Here is a 19,608-nt window from a genome sequence, read left to right as displayed (position 1 = left end):
CTCCTCCTCTGCCGCCCGCCTTCTATCTCTCCTTGACATTGCCAACCTCTTGCTCCACCCCACCTCGCCCACTCACCAACTTGGTCACACCCTCGACCTCATTATCTCCTACCACTGCACTATCTCCACCCTCACCAACTATGAAATCCCTCTCTGATCATAACCTTCTCACCTGCCTCCTCACTCACACTCCTCTCCCCTGTAAATCTATATTACTACCTCACAGAGACCTCTGCTCTCTCGACCCATCCATCTTTCTGAGTGCCTCAAACCCCACCTCGCCTCCCTTTCCTCTCTACCCAACCTTGATGATCAGATTACTGCTCTCAACTCTACCCTCTCTACTCAACTCGACTCCCTCGCTCCCCTTTCCCTTTGCCACTCTCATACCACTAACCCAAAGCCCTGGATCACTGCTACTGTCCGCCTCCTTCGCCCTTATGCTCAAGCTGCTGAAGGCTGCTGGTGAAAATCTAAACACCATGCCAACCTCGTTCACTTCAAGTTTATCCTTTCCTGCCTTAACTCTGCCCTCTCCTCTGCCAGACAACACTATTTCTCCTCCCTTATTGACACCCATGCCCATCATCATCATCGCTGCTTGAGAAAGCAGTGTGGCTCAGTGGAAAGAGCCTGGGCTTTGGAGTCAGAGGTCATGGGTTCAAATCCCGGCTCTGCCACTTGTCAGCTGTGTGACTTTGGGCAACTCACTTCACTTCTCTGGGCCTCAGTTCCCTCATCTGTAAAATGGGGATCAAAACTGTGAGCCTCCCGTGGTGTCCCAACCTGATGTCTGCCCGCCATCTAAAACTCAATATGTCCAAGACTGAACTCCTTATCTTCCCTCCCAAACCCTGCCCTCTCCCTGACTTTCCCATTGCTGTTGACGGCACTACCATCCTTCCCGTCTCACACACCCGCAAGCTTGGTGTCATCCTCGACTCTGCTCTCCCGTTCACCCCTCACATCCAATCTGTCACCAAAACCTGCCAGTCTCACCTCCACAACATTGCCAAGATCCGCCCTTTCCTCTCCATCCAAACTGCTACCCGGCTGGTTCAGTCTCTCATCCTATCCTGACCGGATTATTGCATCAGCCTCCTCTCTGATCTCCCATCCTCCTGTCTCTCCCCACTTCAATCTATACTTCATGCTGCTGCCCGGATCATCTTTGTGCAGAAATGCTCTGGGCATGTTACTCCCCTCAAAAATCTCAAGTGGCTACCAATCAACCTACACATCAGGCAAAAACTCCTCACTCTCGGCTTCAAGGCTGTCCATCACTTCACCCCCTCCTACCTCACCTCCCTTCTTTGCTTCTACAGCCCAGACCGCACCCTCCGCTCCTCTGCCGCTAACCTCCTCACTGTGCCTCGTTCTCGCCTGTCCCGCCGCCGACCCCCGGCTCACGTCCTCCCCCTGGCCTGGAGTGCCTTCCCTCTGCACATCCACCAAGCTAGCTCTCTTCCTCCCTTCAAAGCCCTACTGAGGGCTCACCTCCTCCAGGAGGCCTTCCCAGACTGAGCCCCCTCCTTCCTCTCCCCCTCATCCCCCCCCACCTTACCTCCTTCCCCTCCCCACAGCAACAGTATATATGTTTGTACATTTTATTACTCTATTTTACTTGTACATATTTACTATTCTTTTTATTTTGTTAATATGTTTTGTTTTGTTGTCTGTCTCCCCCTTCTAGACTGTGAGCCCACTGTTGGGTAGGGACCGTCTCTATATGTTGCCAACTTGTACTTCCCAAGCACTTAGTACAGTGCTCTGCACACAATAAGTGCTCAATAAATACAATTGGATGAATGAATGTTCTTGCTGATTAGAAACAGAGGGGAAAAAAGTGACTACTAACTGAGGGAAAGAGACAAATGAAAAGGCGGCACTGATAGGCACCATGGGTATCTGTCCCCACCCTTTGGAGCCAGGAGGAGGGCCAGGAGTCCAAACAATCAATCATATTTATTGAGTGCTTACTGTGTGCAGAGCACTGTACTAAGCACTTGGGAAGTACAAGTTGGCAACATACAGAGATAGTCCCTACCCAACAGTGGGCTCACAGTCTAGAAGGGAGAGACAGAGAACAAAACAAAACATACTAACAAAATAAAATAAATAGAATAGATATGTACAAGTAGAATAGAGTAATAAATATGTACAAACATATATACATATATACAGGTGCTGTGGGGAAGGGAAGGAGGTAAGGCGGGGGGGGATGGACGGGGAGGAGGGGGAGAGGAAGGAGGGGGCTCAGTCTGGGAAGGCCTCCTGGAGGAGGTGAGCTCTCAGTAGGGCCTTGAAGGGAGGAAAAGAGCTAGCTTGGCTTCTTGCTCCTTGTCACAGGCTGCAGCTTCACATCCTCATCCCGCCATTTGGAAGGGAATAATAATAATAATAATAATAATAATAATAATAATAATAATGGCATTTGTTAAGCGCTTACTATGTGCAAAGTACTGTTTTAAGCGCTGGGGAGGATGCAAGGTAATCAGGTTGTCCCATGTGGGGCTCACAGTAATAATCCCCATTTTACAGATGAGGGAACTGAGGCACAGAGAAGTTAAGTGACTTGCCCAAAGTCACACAGCTGACAAGTGGTGGAGCTGGCATCTGAACTCATGACCTCTGATTCCCAAGCCCATGCTCTTTCCATCGAGCCACGCTGCTTCTCATTTAATTGGATTCCCATGGGGTTTTGGGTCAGGTTGCAAGTTTCTCTAGTTCCCATATCAGAGCTCAGTAGAGGCAGGTTAGATATACCGGCCTTGCTCTTATCCCAAGCACTTCTTGAGTTTTTGGACTCTGTATCTGCTGAGGTTCCAAAGAGTTAATTGGCTGGTGGTGGCAGTGGTGGGAAAAGATGGAGAAAATGGTATGAAAGGTAAGCCCTCTCTCCTTCCCCTCTCTCCTTTCAAGCTGTCCCTAGCCAAACACTCAAGGCATTTATTTCATATCTTACCTTGATTTCCCCATTACTATCACTGTCAATGGTATTTACTGAGCACTTAGCACTGTACTAAACATTTAGGAGAGTACAATACAACAGAGTTTGAAGACATTCCCTGCCCACAATGAGCTTAGAGTCTAAAGTCTACAGGCATGAATATAAATAATTTATAGATATGCACCTAAATGCTGTGGGATTAAAAATGGGGTGAATATCAAATGCCCAAAAGGCCAGAAAACCAATTGCATGGATGATGCAGAAGGGAGTCAGGGAAAAGAGGGCTAAATTGAGGAAGGCCTCTTAGAAGAGATATGACCTTAAAAAGGCTTCGAGGGTGGGGAGAGTAGTGATCTGGTGTATATAGAGGGGGAAGGAGTTCCAGGCTAGGGGGAGGATTGGGAAAGGGATCAGCAGCAAGATAGGTGCGAATGGGGCACAGTAAGGAAGCTGGCACCAGAGGAGCTAAGTGTGGAAGGCTGGACTGTATTAGATGAGTGAGGTAGAGCAGGAGGTGGTGAGCACGTGTGCTTTAAAGCCAAGGGTAAGGAGTTTCTGCTTATGCTCTTACTTTACCTATTCAACATTATGCTATCGATGATGATAAAATTGCCACGTTTCCCCACTGGGTCCTGGACAGGGTAAAGGACTTTCCCCGCTCCTCCCTAAATGAAGAGCTGGCATCCCTTTTGTAATCGTCACTGCCCCAGATGAAAGAATCGGATGTCTTTTCTATGGCGGTTCAGATTTTGCTACTTAAATTTCCTGAGCTCCAAACAAGTTGTTCATTTGTCATATTTGGTCTACTGAAGTTAAAGTTTTACTCACTTGATCTTTCCTTCCACTGATGGTTAAGTTACTTATAGCCCAAGCAGCTTCTTTCTGAGTGCCAAAATCACCCTAAAATGAGGGAAAAAAAACCACCTAAGAATTTGAAGAAATCGAAGAAAGAATACATTTTTCATAGAGTCTTTTTCTAAAAGTTGTATCAAATGAAAGGACCTAAGGATCATTATGCACACCTAAGGTAGAACAACCAAACCGTCTTAGCTAGAAAAAAACATTTCTGATTGAGTAACAAAACAATTTCCACAAAAATCCATCAAATGGTCAAGAATCAACCTGAACTATAAAGTGCTCACCTTTTGGCAAAGTAAAATACTGGCATCTTTCCAACATACACCCCTTCCACTCGACAATGCTACTTCAGGTGTGACTGGCTGATTTTGTTTTTTGGAAATGATGGGGACTGGAATTTCTTAACAACTGACTTCTAGGCATTTTAAAGGTAAATTACTCCCAGTGCCCTAAACCTAAAGTATTGTAATCTTTGGTAATGAGATCTCACTTCTTTCAATTAGCACAATGCTGGCAGAAGTAAATGTCAAAATTTGAAATGGGATATCAAGTCACACTGTTAATTTTATCAGTCTGAATTTAACTGGATATTGCACTTTGAGACAATCGAAATAGAGGAAAAGTGTGGAATACCACAATACTATCTTTTAAGCAAGTCCAACATGTAGGAAAACATGAAGCTGATAATCTAGGAAGGTTTCATAATTTTAATTCATATTTGTGCCAAGAGTACCAATTACATTTGATTGCAACATGGGTTTTGGCCCAGTTTGGGGACACACCTATGATAACACATGACACACAAAACAGTAGATATATCTGATTTTAAAAGTACAGGATGAACATTACCCACACATGCTTCGGAAGTGGTAAGGAAAAGTATGAGTCATAATTGTTTGATGCCCCCATTTTGGACCTAGAACCATTATACTTTATAACCATCTCAGGCCGTCACTGACACATCCTGGCATTTTGAAAACTGCCTCTTCATTCTTACACATTACAGTTCTGAACTGGGACCATACCTCCTGGGCACACTAATTTTTGATAAAAGAATCAAATGTTGGAGCCATCAGGAAATACGCTGAAAAGAACAATATTCATCATACATACACTATAAAAAATACTAAGTGTTCTACTGTCCTTGGCTCCTGGCTCCAAATCAAATTTCAAATAAACCCATTGATCTAGCGAACGTATTCACACTGAGACAAGTGTCCCCGTCCCTGCAAATAATTGAACAAGAAAACTTACCTTATCTAAAAGGTGTATTATCATTGGTACGAGGTTAGCCTCTATGACTGCCTGAACTTGTTGCTGATTTCCTGCGGTGATGTTAGATAGGAACCATACTGCTTCCTGCAGAACAAAAACTCTTCAATATTTTAGAGATGTCATTTAAAAAAAATGAGACATTGAGTTTTGTTCAGAGGTAAGTGCTCAATAAATATCTCTGATTAATCAAATCAATAATATTTATTGAGCACTTATATGCAAAGAATTGAAAAGAAGCATTTAGGAAAAGACAAAAGAGCTAGCAAAGTGCTTGCCTTCATACAGCTTACAGTCTAGGGATTTGACAGACACTAAAATAATTTACAGACAGAAAGATGATGGGACAGAGGATATGTGCATTTAGTGCTTAACAGGAAATGTAAAACAGTGGCTAAGTGCTAAAGGATGTTATGAGTACACAAGTACTTAAATGACGCAGAAATGCTGAAGTGACAGTTCGGGGAGGGGAGAAATACAATTTGGGAAGAAAGATCTTGGGAGGAAAAAAAAAGAAGCCCCCTGAAACCAGGAGCCATTTTACTTGGGTAGTTTGATGAGCCATCTAACCTGCCAATTATTTTTGGTTCAAATTACTCTTTAAAATCATAATGACTGTAAGCCACCACTTGATATGCTAGACCACCAGAGACTAGGTTATAGCACTTATTTCAAAAGACAGCTGGAGGTCTCACTGCAATGAAGAAAACTTTCTCTTTTAGTTTCAGAATGGAGGACAAGAGTTTCCCGGCCCAAATTTGGAGTGAGGCTTACTTGTGGATGTTTATTATCTCTTCAGCAAACAAGAGCCCCAGAGCCAACCCAGCCACCTCCCGGGAGGGAGCAAGGAGTCAGACAGATACAGAGCCACGAGGCCGACTCCACTTCTTGGCGCTTCAGCCCGGGAGTCAAGTGAGATTACACCATTGCCTACTTCGCCCTTAGCTCCCTGACAGGGCCTGGAATATGCTCTGGTGCCAGAGAACCTGAAGTGCCCTGTGGCAGCTGGGGAAACCCCACAGTGCTCATCTGCACGGCTGACGCTCCACTTTCCAGTTTGATCGGCTCTCCTCCGCCGCTGCTGCGTGTCCCAGGTCAGTACTGTAGTCACCGCCACTTGTAGCGTCGGCAGCGGAGGGTAACCATCCTTCTCTTTCTACCCCTCGTCACCTCCCCCCGTTTGCCCCTGTGCTCAAAATGAAATGTAAGGTGCCTTTGGTCTCGACGCCACTCATGGAAACGAACAGCACGACCACTGCTACCAAAGCCGACGGGATAGGAACACACATACTCACTGATCTAAGCTTGGAATATTTCTGTAACTGTCTCCAGGATAAAATGTCGGGACAATCTAGTCCTAAGAGTGAATATGGGCTACAAAGGTCACAAACACTAGATTGTGAGCCCCTAGGGTCAGAATCTACGTAATTCCCACAAGTATACACTTTCCCAGAGCTTAGTGTATACTACTTTTATTACTGTATAGAAAAAATTCGCTCCTTTGGATCAGATCACAGGTGCACAGAGATGAACCTGTTAGAGATTTTTGGGCGCTAAGCTAGTCAGGTGAGCTATTTTGGGGGCTATAATCACCGGCAATGTTGCTAATGAGGCCCACATATTTGAGCAACAGCCTCAGATGCACTCCAAAATCAGCACTACTAAGTCAGTGCCCCCTTACCATAGCCTTATATCCAGTCATACACAATCAAACCATTAAAATTTACACTAATGCTAAAACTTAATTTTACGACTAAACCCTCCCCGGCCCCCACACGTCATACACCATTCAACCACTCCCAATATCTCTATTTCATCATTTCCAAAAGAGCAAGATAAGTGTTTTTGCAATTTCATTGTTTTATTTCTTCACATTGGAATGAAGTGCTCTCTTCTTTTTCTGGTACATGAGGAAACTAATTCCGTTTAGGAGCTTATCTCAGGTCCAGATCTTTTAGGCAGCGTTTCCCACAGAGGTTGCACAGATTATACCTAATTGTTTTCCTATTTAACGTACGAAGCCCAGTCTGTGGCCCTGTTTCTTATTTAGCACCCTTCGCTTCCACAACGGAGTATTCTATTCGTTTCTTCCTAGGGTCCACATGTCATACGGATAGTTTCATCAGGCCTGGAGCCAAGTAATAGACATGTTAGTATACGTGTATCCAGATTTTCCATACATAGCACATTTTGAAATAACACAAACTTAGAATACAACAAACTTGTCAGAATGCTTATTTTCTCAATTCCCATAATCTCCTACGCCTGAGTATGTTCTACTGGGGTCTACGAACATGCTAATACCTTAGAGGGCTTCCCTCAATCAAAAGCGGTGGCACAGTACATGACTTGAGACATGACTGCAATTGTGCCAACAGTTCTGATTAGCTCCAAAAAGAACTTTAAAACTGTGCCTCGTTTACGTGGAATTAAATATTGACCTACCTTATTAATTTTTTCTTTGGGATGAGTCAGAAGTGCTGGGAAGTGTGAAAGAGCATCACAGTTCAGAACTACTTGGGTCTGTTCATCAGTGCCGGTCACGATGTTGCCCACAGCTCTAAGTGCAGCAGTCTGAAACATAAATACACTTCATCGTCCCAAGAACAGGAAAAATACCACAGCTTGGTCAGGCCTATGATAGACCCCGCTCAGAATTTTACCTCTGAGAGTAGCAATGTTTCTAAACTCCCAAGCTGTTACATCCAAGTGGAGTTACATGGGCCTATCTCTTTGGTGTTTTGTTTTTGTTTTTTTATTAATCCCCCTGCTCTACATTGCCCAACATACAGTGGGCCTTTTTTGATGTTGCTGATTCAGCGCTCTTACCTGAGTCGTGTCGGATGGCTCAAATCCATCACCACTTCGCTGAAGTGTGGATTACATTTTCTGAAGGGTATCACCTTGAATTTGCTTACCCTGAAGCTCGCTGGGCCATTTTTCAGCCCACGCTCTCAGCTTTAGGAGGTCTTCTTGCAATCTATCTGGAAGGCATTTCGCCATCTGGAAAAGCTTTGTGTCACCCATAAACTTTCACTGCTAAATCCTTTCCCATTTTGTCAAATAAAACCAACCCTAGATAAATCCCTGGGGGAACCCTGCTTTCCATGTTTCTCTATCCCAAATAGTAGCCCCTTATCCCTACTTGTCTACAATAGAACACACGCCCAACCCCAATCAAAATTCCTCCATTCTTTTGCAAACTTTAATTGTGGAACTTGTCAACAATCTTTTGTAAAATCAAAATATAGTATACCCTTTGCCCCTCTATCCACGTGCTCATTAACCCCTTTGAAAAATCCAGCAGATGGGACATGATTTCCTCCTATAAATACATGTCTTTTTTCCCTACAATAAGCTGTCCTCACTGACCTAAATTTGACCAATTTGCCAAGCCTACTGCTGGGAATAATCAAGTTGTAATTTGCAGGATCACCTCTAGAACCGTCCCCCAACCCCCCTTTAAATAGTATTTGTTAAGTGCTTTCTATGTGCTGGGCACGACACTACACACTGGGGTAGATACATGTTACTCAGGCTGGACACAGTCTATATCCCACATGGTTCTCACGCTGTTTAGCCCCATTTTACAGATGAGATCTCAGGCACAGATAAATTCAGTGACTTGCCCAAGGTCACACAGCAGACAAGTAGTGGAGCCAGGAATAGAACCCAGGTCCTTCTAACTTTCTGGCCCGTGCACCATCAACTAGAACATGCTGCTTCTTGATGGCTGAAATCCATCATCACATTCACATTGGCATTCTTTCAGCTCTCTGGCCCAGGGCCATTGATCATTCGTGCTCGTTCCCCAACTTCCCCTTCAAGTTCCAACAGGACTCTAGGGTGGATGCCAACCAGCCCCAGTGATTTATTTAGATTTAGTTTATCAGTTTGGTCTACAACATCCTGTGTGGTTACCGCAACTGAATCCAGGTCCTCTGAACTACCTGTTACAAACCACCACTTCTGTGTGTGGGATGCTCTCCGATAACTTCCCATCTGGCAAGACAAATACCTTCCCATCTGGCAAGACAACATTAACTAAGCTGAGAAACAGCATGGCCCAGCTGATAGAGCATGGATCTGGGAGCCAAAAAGACCTGGGTTCTAATCCCAGGCTCTGCCACTTTTCTGTTGTGACCTCGGGCAAGTCACTTAACTTCTTTGTGCCTCGGTTACCTCACCTGTAAAATGAGGATTAAGACTGAAAATCCTTTGGGGGGCAGGAACTGTGTCCAATCTGATTAACTTTTATTTACCCCAGCGCTCACTACAGTGACAGACATAGTAAGTGCTTTTGTACATTATTAAAAAAAAAAATCACCTGGCTCTCGCCTTTCATAGAATGACACCACCTTAGCCAAGTTTCCAGGCCTGGCTATCATTAGCCTGCTGTGAGATACTGGAAGAGGACAACATAACTTTCCCAACTGCCCTAAGATGAACAGTTGAATTTATCGATGTGGTACACTCACTCTGCTGTCAACTCTGATTGTTTCAGTGCTGCCCGAGCAGGCTCAAGTAGGCCACGTCAGATCCAAGTAGGCCTCTCCGTGTCTCTTTTAGCATTCATCCGTCCCTGTAGAATTCCACCTCTGATCTGAATGGCAGCTCTCAGGGCAGCCTAGTCCCCCATGGGCACAGGTCTATCCCATGAAAAAGCAGCCCGGATGGAGGTGGGGTGGTCTGCATTACCCAGCAAGGGTAATACCCACGGTGCCGTCATACAACCGTGATACACTGTATTTGAGCCCCATTTTCTTAAACCACCCTGGGTCTATAAATCCCAACACTCCCTTGGGAATAAGTGCACTTGCATGATGTCACATGTGACCTCCAGTGTCTTAGGTCAGGATGGGCCATCACCCCCTTTGGTTTACTATTAGTAGGCACATGAGAAAGAATGGAACTTGGATTTCGAATTCCCAATGACAGGTGGTCTCTGGTACATTATATCTCACAAACTGAATGGGCTTGCCCAGCCAAAATGACTGCAAACTGGCCAAACCTTTGTGCACTAAAATTTTGTAACTTCTCAGAGCCCAAACCCAATTTCATATTTTCATCAAATACACTACTGAATCCAATAGAACACAAAAGTTGAATGACTAAAGACTTCAATTTCATTCTGCTACTAGCCTGTTGTTGGGTAGGGACTGTCTCTATCGGTTGCTGAATTGTACTTTCCAGCCGCTTAGTACAGTGCTCTGCGCACAGTAAGTGCTCAATAAACACGACTGAATGAATGAAACAACCCATACTTAAAATTTGAGAAGAACCATGGCCTAGTAGGAAGAACACAGGCCCGCGAATCAGGAGCTCTTGGTTCTAATCCCAGCTCTGCCACTTCCCTGTTGTGTATTCTTGAGCACGCCACTTCTCTGTGTCTCGGTTTTCTCATCCAATAAGCTTACTCTGTGAAGAGCTTGGTAGTAACACAGAGTTGGAAGTTTACACGCAATGCAACCAGTTCCGCCTAACTCATGTTCTGGCTACCTATTTGGGATTGGACACAGAATTAGGGAGAGTTCTTCTGACAGCAGGTAGTCGGGTCAGAAGGAATGGTTGTGGGCTCTATGCCTCAGCATCCAGTACAGTGTGAATGCTAAAACGCAAGGTTTCCTTCACATGGGGTTCTTCAAGAATGCTGCTGCTGCACTCTAAGACACAGAAAGTTAGCCTTTGAAAATAAATCTAAAGCACTTATAGTATGAGATCTTTGGTCACGTTGCATCTGTTTTAACTGGCTTCCGACTTACCTGAACTTTAACTTCCTGGTGGTTGAGCAGAGGAACCAAATGAGGAACTATTCCAGAATCTATTACCATCTGTATCTGCTCATTTCCTGCATCGGTTAGATAAGACAGGGCCCAGACGGTATCTACCAATATCTAATCAACAAAAAAGAGAAACATATATTACTAAGATAATACTAAAAGATGTCCAAGGATCCAAAGCTTTATTTCTCACTTCCTCCTTACTTTCCCGGAAAGTACTCATAGGACTATAATTGCTCAGGATCCCTCCCCTCCCCAGCCATAGCCTCTTCTGGACTTGGAGAAATCTAAACTGAGTCACTGACATCCCCTCCCCTAGCAGCTGCAGACCGCTATAGCCAGAGTTGAAGGTAAAGGAAAGTATCTCTAAAGTTACAAGTCAAGAGTTCCTCTTGATGGTAAGTAATTTGTGGGCAATACAATACAAGCCCCCTCTAGACAATAAGCTCACTGTGGTTAGGGAATGTGTTTGTTATATTGTTATATCGTACTCTCCCAAGTGATTAGCACAGTGTTCGGTACCCAATAAGTGCTCAATAAACACGACTGACGGTACAACTGTTAGATCGTACTCTCCCAGGCGCTTGTGAGAAGCAGTGTGGCCTAGTGGATAGAACACAAGCCTGGGAGTCAGAAGGACCTGGATTCTAATCCCAGCTCCTCCACTTGTCTGCTGTGAGACGTAGGGCAAATCACTTAACTTCTCTGTGCCTCAGTTCCCTCCTCTGTAAAACAGGGATTCAGACTATGAGCCCTATGCAGGACAGGGACTGTGTCCAACATGATCACCTTGTATCTATCCCAGCACTGATCAATGCTGAACTAATATCACAATTATTATTATTATTATTACAGATAGTAAGCTCTCAAATACCATTGACTGACTGACTACTCTGTTGATATCTGGCAAAAAAGACATTTATGATAGTCATTTTTGAATACTATCTCTTCCTTACAACTGTGACTAATAATAATAATAATAATGATGGCATTTATTAAGCGCTTACTATGTGCAAAGCACTAAGTGCTGGGGAGGTTACAAGATGACCAGGTTATCCCACAGGGGGCTTGCAGTCTTAATCCCCATTTTACAAATGAGGTAACTGAGGCATAGAAGTTAAGTGACTTGCCCAAAGTCACACAGCTGACAATTGGCAGAGCCAGGATTTGAACCCATAACCTCCGACTCCAAAACCCGTGCTCTTTCCACTGAGACATGCTATATGCTGAGCATTGTGCTAAAGTGCTGGGGGAAAATAAAAGACCCCATGATTGTAGAAATCCAATTCCCAGTACAGCTAATAATAATGACAATAATACTTGTCATATTTGTTAAGTGCTTACTATGTGCCAGGCACTGTTGAGCGCTGAGGTGGACACAAGCAAATCAGTTTGGACATAGTCCCTGTCCCACATGGGGCTCACAAACCATCTCCATTTTACATATGAGGTAACAGATACAGAGAAGTGACTTGCCCAAGGCCACACAGCAGGCATGTGGAGAGCATAATCTCTTAAAATGATTCAGTTGAAATAGAAAGTTCAAAGCAGTTCCCAAGCTTTCCAGTTCAAATAGACAAGACACCCTCAAAAACCCATTTGCAGTGTTCAATGCAAAGTAAAGATACTGTGCCAAAGGACAATTTTCAAAAATGAATTTTTGAATTTCCCATCCCCACAGCACAGAAGTATATATCTGCAATTTATTTATCTATTTATATTAATGTCTGTCTCCCCCTCTAGACTGTGAGCTTGCTGTGGGAAGGAATGTGTCTATTTGTTGTTATATTGTACGCTCCCCCAAGCATTTAGTACAGTGCTTTGTACGCAATATGCGTTCAATATAATTGAATGGACGAATTATTCCTTAGGGAGTCTTCAGAAATTCTCCAGTCCCCACAAAAAAAATATGCAGCAAGATAACATTAAGTGTGTGTCCTAACATGCCTAGGTGCATCCAGCCTTTGCAAGTTAGAGCTAATCTAAACTACAGATCAGATTTTCCAATGAGTTGGCTTTGCTCATAAATAAGGAGTGACCCCACCAGAATTTATTCTATAAGTTAGTTAATTCCTATGTGAATACACTTAGAGAGATATTTCTACAAGACATTAAGTTTCTGGGAAAAAAAACTCAAGAACATGGACAAAATTAGGCAGCCACATGGAGCGATTTCCATGATTGATACACAGAATCATGTATCACAGGTAGAGAATTGTAAAGACCATAGTAATAAAAGACATTCAGATTCACAGTATCAATAGTAATGTCACTAGTAATAACAGGAGAAGCAGTCTGGCCTAGTGATTAGAGCACGGCCCTGGGAGTCAGAAAGACCTGGGTTCCAATTCCGGCTCTATCATTTGTCTGTTCTATGACCTTGGGCAAGTCACTTAACTTCTCTGTGCCTCAGTTACTTCAACGGTGTTTTAAAGACTGTGAGCCCCATGTGGAACGTGGACTGCGCCCAACCTGTCTAGCTTGTATCTGCTCCAGCACTTAATACAGTGCACGGCACAAAGTAAGCGCTTAAATATGTCATAAAAAGCAAAGCTTTTAAACCTTTAGCCTTGCAGGTATATTTCAGTTTTACAGCATACTTCACCTTCTGAAAAATGCACTGCCAACACACTCTAATTCTAACTCAATTCCAACTAATTTAATTGCGTTCCAAAAGCTTCATAGAGACTTGAGGCAATAACCTACCAGATAACCTGAGAAAATTTAGGTAAGGGCACTACATGGATATGAACGTGTCTGCTAGTTCCGTTGTACTGCATTCTCCCAATCAATCGTATTTACTGAGCACTTACTGTGTGCAGAGCACTGTACTAAGCGCTTGGGAAGTACAAGTTGGCAACATATAGAGACAGTCCCTACCCAACAGTGGGCTCACAGTCTAAAAGGGGAGACAGACAACAAAACCAAACATACTAACAAAATAAAACAGAATAGGTATGTACAAGTAAAATAAATAAATAAATAAATAGAGTAATAAATATGTACAAACATATATACAGGTGCTGTGGGGAAGGGAAGGAGGTAAGATGGGGGGATGGAGAAGGGGATGAGGGGGAGAGGGAGGAAGGGGCTCAGTCTGGGAAGGCCTCCTGGAGGAGGTGAGCTCTCAGTAGGGCCTTGCATTTAGTACAGTGTTCTGCACATAGTAAGCACTCAATACCATTGATTGATTGTATAGGAATACTCTGATGGCAGAAGGCAATGTTAAAGGCTTCCCAAGAAGCCTGCTATTCTGAAGCAGAGAGCAATCTGCTACAAGTCAAAACACCCCTGTGCCAGGCAGCAGAGGCGTGGGAGAGAGTTGAGGGTGGAGACTCAAGTTTACTGCAGGAAGGAGGCAATGGTAAACCACTTCTGTATTTTTACCAAGAAAACTACCACAACGATTGCAGGTGGAGGTGGGGCGTTCTGGGGGAGATGTGTCCACGGTGTCACTATGGGTAAGAGACAATTCCACAGCATAAGACAAGACCCCAACAGTACTTGGCATTTAATAATAATAATAATGATGGTATTTGTTAAGCGCTTACTATGTGCAAAGCACTGTTCTAAGCGCTGGGAGGGATGCAAGGTGATCAGGTTGTCCCATGTGGGGCTCACAGTCTTAATCCCCATTTTACAGATGCGGTAACTAAGGCACAGAGAAGTTAAGTGACTTGCCCAAAGTCACACAGCCGATAAGTGGCAGAGCCGGGGTTAGAACCTATGACCTCTGACTCCCAAGCCCATTAGTATGCATTTAACAAGTACCATTATTATTATTATTATTACTATTACAGCAAACAGTCAATAAAGACCCGACTGACCTGTCCAAATGTGTAGATATGTATTAACACAGTAATTCCACTGATGGCCCTAAGGAGCAAAAGGACTGCCAGTTTCACCATGGTGACCCAAAAGGCCAACGGTGGACAGTTTACGATGGGCAGGGCTGGGGAAGAACCCCAGAGTTGGGTCCGGGATGGGGAGGATACTCAAGTCAAGGGTGGGCAGTTCTGTATTCAGAGCGCTGTGCCCATGTTTCCCAAGGTATCGTTTGTCCTTTCCGGAGGAGCCACCACAGCCACCCCCTCACCCGGGCTCAGGCCCGCTCCTCTCACCCTCCTGCAGGGTTGGAAACAGCACCAGAGCTTCGTCCGGGGCTCGGCAGAGTTTGGATGCTGGGGATGGGCACTGCAGGGCTAAAGTGGCATGCCCCAACTTTCCTGCAGGAGGGCTCACTAATAATAATAATTATAATAACAACAACAACTGTGGTATTTGTTAAGCGCTTAGTATGTGTCAAGCACTGTTCTAAGTGCTGGGGATGATACAAGATAATCAGGTTGGACACAGTCCCTGTCCCACACAGGGCTTACAATCTAAGTAGGGAGGAGAACATAGACCGTTCTCACCTGTCCCGCCGTCAACCCCTGGCCCACGTCCTCCCCCTGGCCTGGAATGCCCTCCCTCCGCACAACTGCCAAGCTAGCTCTCTTCCTCCCTTCAAAGCCCTATTGAGAGCTCACCTCCTCTAGGAGGCCTTCCCAGACTGAGCCTCCTCCTTCCTCTCCCCCTCCTCACCCCCTACTTTACCTCCTTCCCCTCCCCACAGCACCTGTATATACGCATATGTTTGTACATATTTATTACTCTATTTTACTTGTACATATTTATTCTATTTATTCTGTTTTGTTAATATGTTTTGTTTTGTTGTCTGTCTCCCCCTTCTAGACTGTGAGCCTGCTGTTGGGTAGGGACCGTCCCTAGATGTTGCCAACTTGTACTTCCCAATCACTTAGTACAGTGCTCTGCACACAGTAAGCGCTCAGTAAATACGACTGAATGAATGAACATATACTGAATACTCATTTTACAGATGAGGCAATTGAGGCACAGACAAATGAAGTGACTTGCCCCAGGTCACAAAGTGGGCACGTGTTGGAGCCAGGATGAGAAGCCAGGTCCTCTGATTCACAGGCTCCTGCTCTTTCCACTAGATCTTGCTGCTTCTCTTCTCCAGGGGAACCTCCATAGGGGTCACCTGGGTTCTGGAATCCACTCATTACTCAGTCTCTACCCTGAATACCCTCTAGGTCATTTCCAAACTCCAACAGGAAGATGTGCTGTGAATCTGAGATGAGATGAGATGGACTGTGAGCCCCCCGTGGGACAACCTGATCACTTTGTAACCTCCCCAGCACTTAGAACAGTGCTTTGCACATAGTAAGCACTTAATAAATGCCATTATTATTATTATTATTATAAACCCAAGTTTTAACTGAAAGAATAGAAACAACCAAGATTTCCCCAAAGCCTATCATGTGTAGTAGGAATTGAAGTTTAGCAAGCAACTAACCTGTCATGTACCACTAACTCCCTGCCTCACCTATTCTTAGGTGACATTTGCTTGTTTGGTTTCAGTGCTAACTCAGTAAGCCCAGTACTGGGCATAAAAACATTAATCAAAAACTTTTACTCACATTTACATCTGTATGGTGAATTAAAACACAGAGGGCAGGAAGTATCTAAGGAGAGAAACATAAACATATTGAAATGTCATTGATAACATTTTTAACATTTAGTTTCTTTAAAAAAAAAATGAAAGTGAAAGTTACCTCCTGAATGGTTTCCATTGGCGGTGGTGGATCTTTGTGGCGACATAAATTGACCATGACCCAAGTAACATTTCTTAAAAATGTTATGGGAATAGATGGGCTGATGAAGGAAAGCAGAGGCTTCACCACTCCAAGACTTATGACATAATCTCTACACTGGGGTCCATCACCTGTGGTGAGATTGTTTTACATTTATTACATTTACCAACAATGTAGTAGAGCTAATTTCTCAAAACTCAATTGAACATTAAAATAGTTATGTTTACTTCAAGGATTGAGAGTTTTCAGTGACATACAAATACAGCAAAATAATTGGTGTCACAAATTAATAACTCTTAGCAACTTGAGATTTTTTTTGACCATTATTTATTTTCCCCAGGTATTTAGCCATTTACCTCTTAAGAAGCCTTTAACATTAGCTAAATCTGAGTAAAATCACTGCAAAATTGGTTCAGAGGATAGTGTGAGGATATCTACTGCGCCTCCCAATTAAATGCTTAGTATGGTGCTCTGGCCACAGTTAGGCCCTCAATTACCATTAAATGAAAACTACTTTTATTGCCACAGTAAAGATAACTGACACTTTGGAGAGGTGGAAAAAAAGGTAAGCCTTTTGCTAATTTAAGTATTTCCTGAAGATTAATAAACAAGTAAGTGAGTCAACTTGTGAAGGGTTCAAAAGAGCTATTAACTTTTATAGAATTGTTTACATGTAAGTATTGGTTTCAGCAAAATTAAAAGGACTAACTGCAGTATGGGGATGGGAGGGATCAACCAGTAGTATTTATTGAATACATACTGTTCTAAGCACTGTACCAAGCATAGAGTTCTGTCTACCCACTCTCCTAAACACTTAGAAAGGTGATCTGCATATAGTAAGTGCACAATAAATACCATCAATTGATTGCAATAAAGTTGGCAGAAGTGGTCTGTCTTCAAGGAGCTTACAATCTAGAGGGATTAAACAGACCCTAAAATAAAATACAGGTAGAAGCAATTGAGAATAGGAAATGTAGTTTCAGAAGGTCCTTGAAAATGGAGAGCAATGACTTTCCAGATGTGATGAGGAGGACATTCCAGGCAGAAACTCTTGCTGAGCAAGAGGTCAACAGTGAGAGAGATGAGGACAAGGTACATTAAGTAATTCGGCTTTAGAGGAACAAAGGGTGCAATGTCGGACTGTAGTGGGAAAGGAATGAGGATACATCTGGAGAAGAGCGCTGACCTTCTAAAAAGTCAATGGTCAGGAGTTTCTGATGAAAACGGGCAACCACTGGAGGTTTTTGATGAGTAGAGGGATGTGCAAAAAATGATGTTTTTTTAAAAAATGAACTACGTAAATCAGTGAATGTCCTGGAGAGGGGAGAGACTAGAACCAGAATCTGCAGTAATTAAATCAGGGTATGTTATAACAAATTCCTGGACCAGCAGGGAAGCAATTTGGATGGAGAGGAAGAGGTGGGACTCTGGAGATGTTATAAAAGAAGAACAGGATTTGATGACAACTGAATATGGGGATTGCGGGGTGGGGCAGGGGAGGAAAAAAATCAAGAATAATTCCATGTTTTAACGTGGAATTTTGAGAGACAGAGAAATGGTGGTAACTGCCAACAGTGACTGGGAAGTTAGGAGGAGCACAAGATTTGACAGGAAAGATGAGTTCATTCTGGGATGCACTGAGCTTGACGTCGCAGCAGGACATCCATGGAGAGATGTGATGGAGGCAGGTTGAGCTGTGAGTTTGCAGAGAAAGAACGAGGTCCGGGGTTGGTGAAGTGGTTTTGAGAATCATCTGCGTAGAGGTGGTAGTTGAAGCAGTGAGAGTAGATGAGCTCCTCAAGAGGGTGTACTCCTAGTATGCTGGGCAACTGCTCAACTTGAGTGCACTTGGTAAGTACTCATGATGTCCATGACACGGACGTGCAGTATGCAGTTGGGCTCCAAGTCTCTGTCACAGGCCAATCACAGCTTACTCAGAACGTGTTTTAACAATCAGCTCAAGGCCTGGGGATTCACAAGTAGGGTGGCCATTCTGCAATGGTCAATTTTCCGCACAAGGCCGAAGAAACAGAGTTGGAAAAGCACCTCTTGCCGTGACTCAGGGTCTCTCAAGTTTTCAACACTAACACAGTCAGAAAGCAGTATCTTTTTCAACTTAGGGTGCTACTATATTTGATTTCTTTTTGCTCCGTACTGCGCACTCGAGTTGAAGGACTAAAAAACAGGTTTCCAACCGGAGTAAATCTTTGCATCTCTGGTCAACCTGAACGTTACATCCAACATGTCCTCGCCTTGCAGACAAGTTGCAGAACCAGGATTAGAACTCTCTTCTTATGACTCACAAGCCTGTGCTCTTGCCCCTAGGCCATGCTGCTTCTCTGCCGAGCTACCCCAGTGCTACGGATCACTACGCCTAAAGGAGACCAAGGCAACGTGCCAGTGGGCTGCAACATGGAAATCACACTCACAAACAAAGATCTTCACTGGTAATTTCAATCTGAATGTCAGTACGATCGCAGAATTTTGTTACCTAGTTAACACACTGTACACGGATACAACAATCAAATCAGAAAGAAGGCAGTACCAAATGGACATCAGCATTGTAGCGCTGCCCATCACAACGTGACTTCCAACTTGAACGGCTCTATCGGCCCTATTCAACTTCCTACTGGTCATACTCAATATCCAGGGGTATGGCAGGATCAGAAACATCCAAGTCCTGGAACAAGGTCAGTGTGGCTATGCTTTCTTCAATATGACTTCACTCAATGGGGCATGGGAGGAGAATGAACTGACAGCCGGCTATCCAGACAGTTAGTACTGTATGGCAAGCTGAAGTGGGGCAACTAAAAAAGAGGGGTCAAGTTTTGAGGATGCAGTAAAATGGAACACAGCAATCAAAAAAAAAGAGTTGGTTTCTGGAGCAGAAGTTTGGAGAGTACTGGGAGGCAGAGAAATAGGAAAACAGACCAGGACCGTTAGTAACGAGGACAGTGCTTGGGTGCCCGTAGAGTGGACACCTAACACTAGCCTCCCCAGCCATTGACACATCCCATATGATAGCTTTATTTTCAAACCTGGAAGATCTTGTATATTTACATAAATATGGGTATATAAATTAGGGTGCACC

At 43.9% G+C, this 19,608-nt stretch overlaps 1 protein-coding gene and 1 non-coding gene across 3 annotated transcripts in view; both read right to left on the bottom strand.

The window, feature by feature from the left end:
* Positions 1 to 19,608, bottom strand: part of KPNA4 (karyopherin subunit alpha 4) — a 70,347-nt gene that overhangs the window by 7,126 nt on the left and 43,613 nt on the right. For both annotated transcript variants that reach the window (XM_038755999.1, XM_038756028.1), the window contains exons 9-14: positions 16,479 to 16,648; positions 16,344 to 16,388; positions 10,843 to 10,974; positions 7,526 to 7,654; positions 5,063 to 5,167; positions 3,779 to 3,850 (exon numbers count right to left, since the gene is read on the bottom strand). In XM_038755999.1, coding sequence (XP_038611927.1) covers positions 3,779 to 3,850; positions 5,063 to 5,167; positions 7,526 to 7,654; positions 10,843 to 10,974; positions 16,344 to 16,388; positions 16,479 to 16,648 — 653 coding nt within the window. The remainder of the gene's footprint in view (positions 1 to 3,778; positions 3,851 to 5,062; positions 5,168 to 7,525; positions 7,655 to 10,842; positions 10,975 to 16,343; positions 16,389 to 16,478; positions 16,649 to 19,608) is intronic.
* On the bottom strand, positions 6,582 to 6,905 carry LOC119936165. Its single transcript, XR_005453653.1, has one exon.

The sequence above is a fragment of the Tachyglossus aculeatus genome, chromosome 1 (assembly GCF_015852505.1).
Source record: "Tachyglossus aculeatus isolate mTacAcu1 chromosome 1, mTacAcu1.pri, whole genome shotgun sequence".
In the NCBI taxonomy this organism is placed as follows: Eukaryota; Metazoa; Chordata; class Mammalia; order Monotremata; family Tachyglossidae; genus Tachyglossus; species Tachyglossus aculeatus.
The sequence above is the reverse complement of the archived record's forward strand: the minus strand, read 5'-3'. Positions and strand labels throughout refer to the sequence as shown.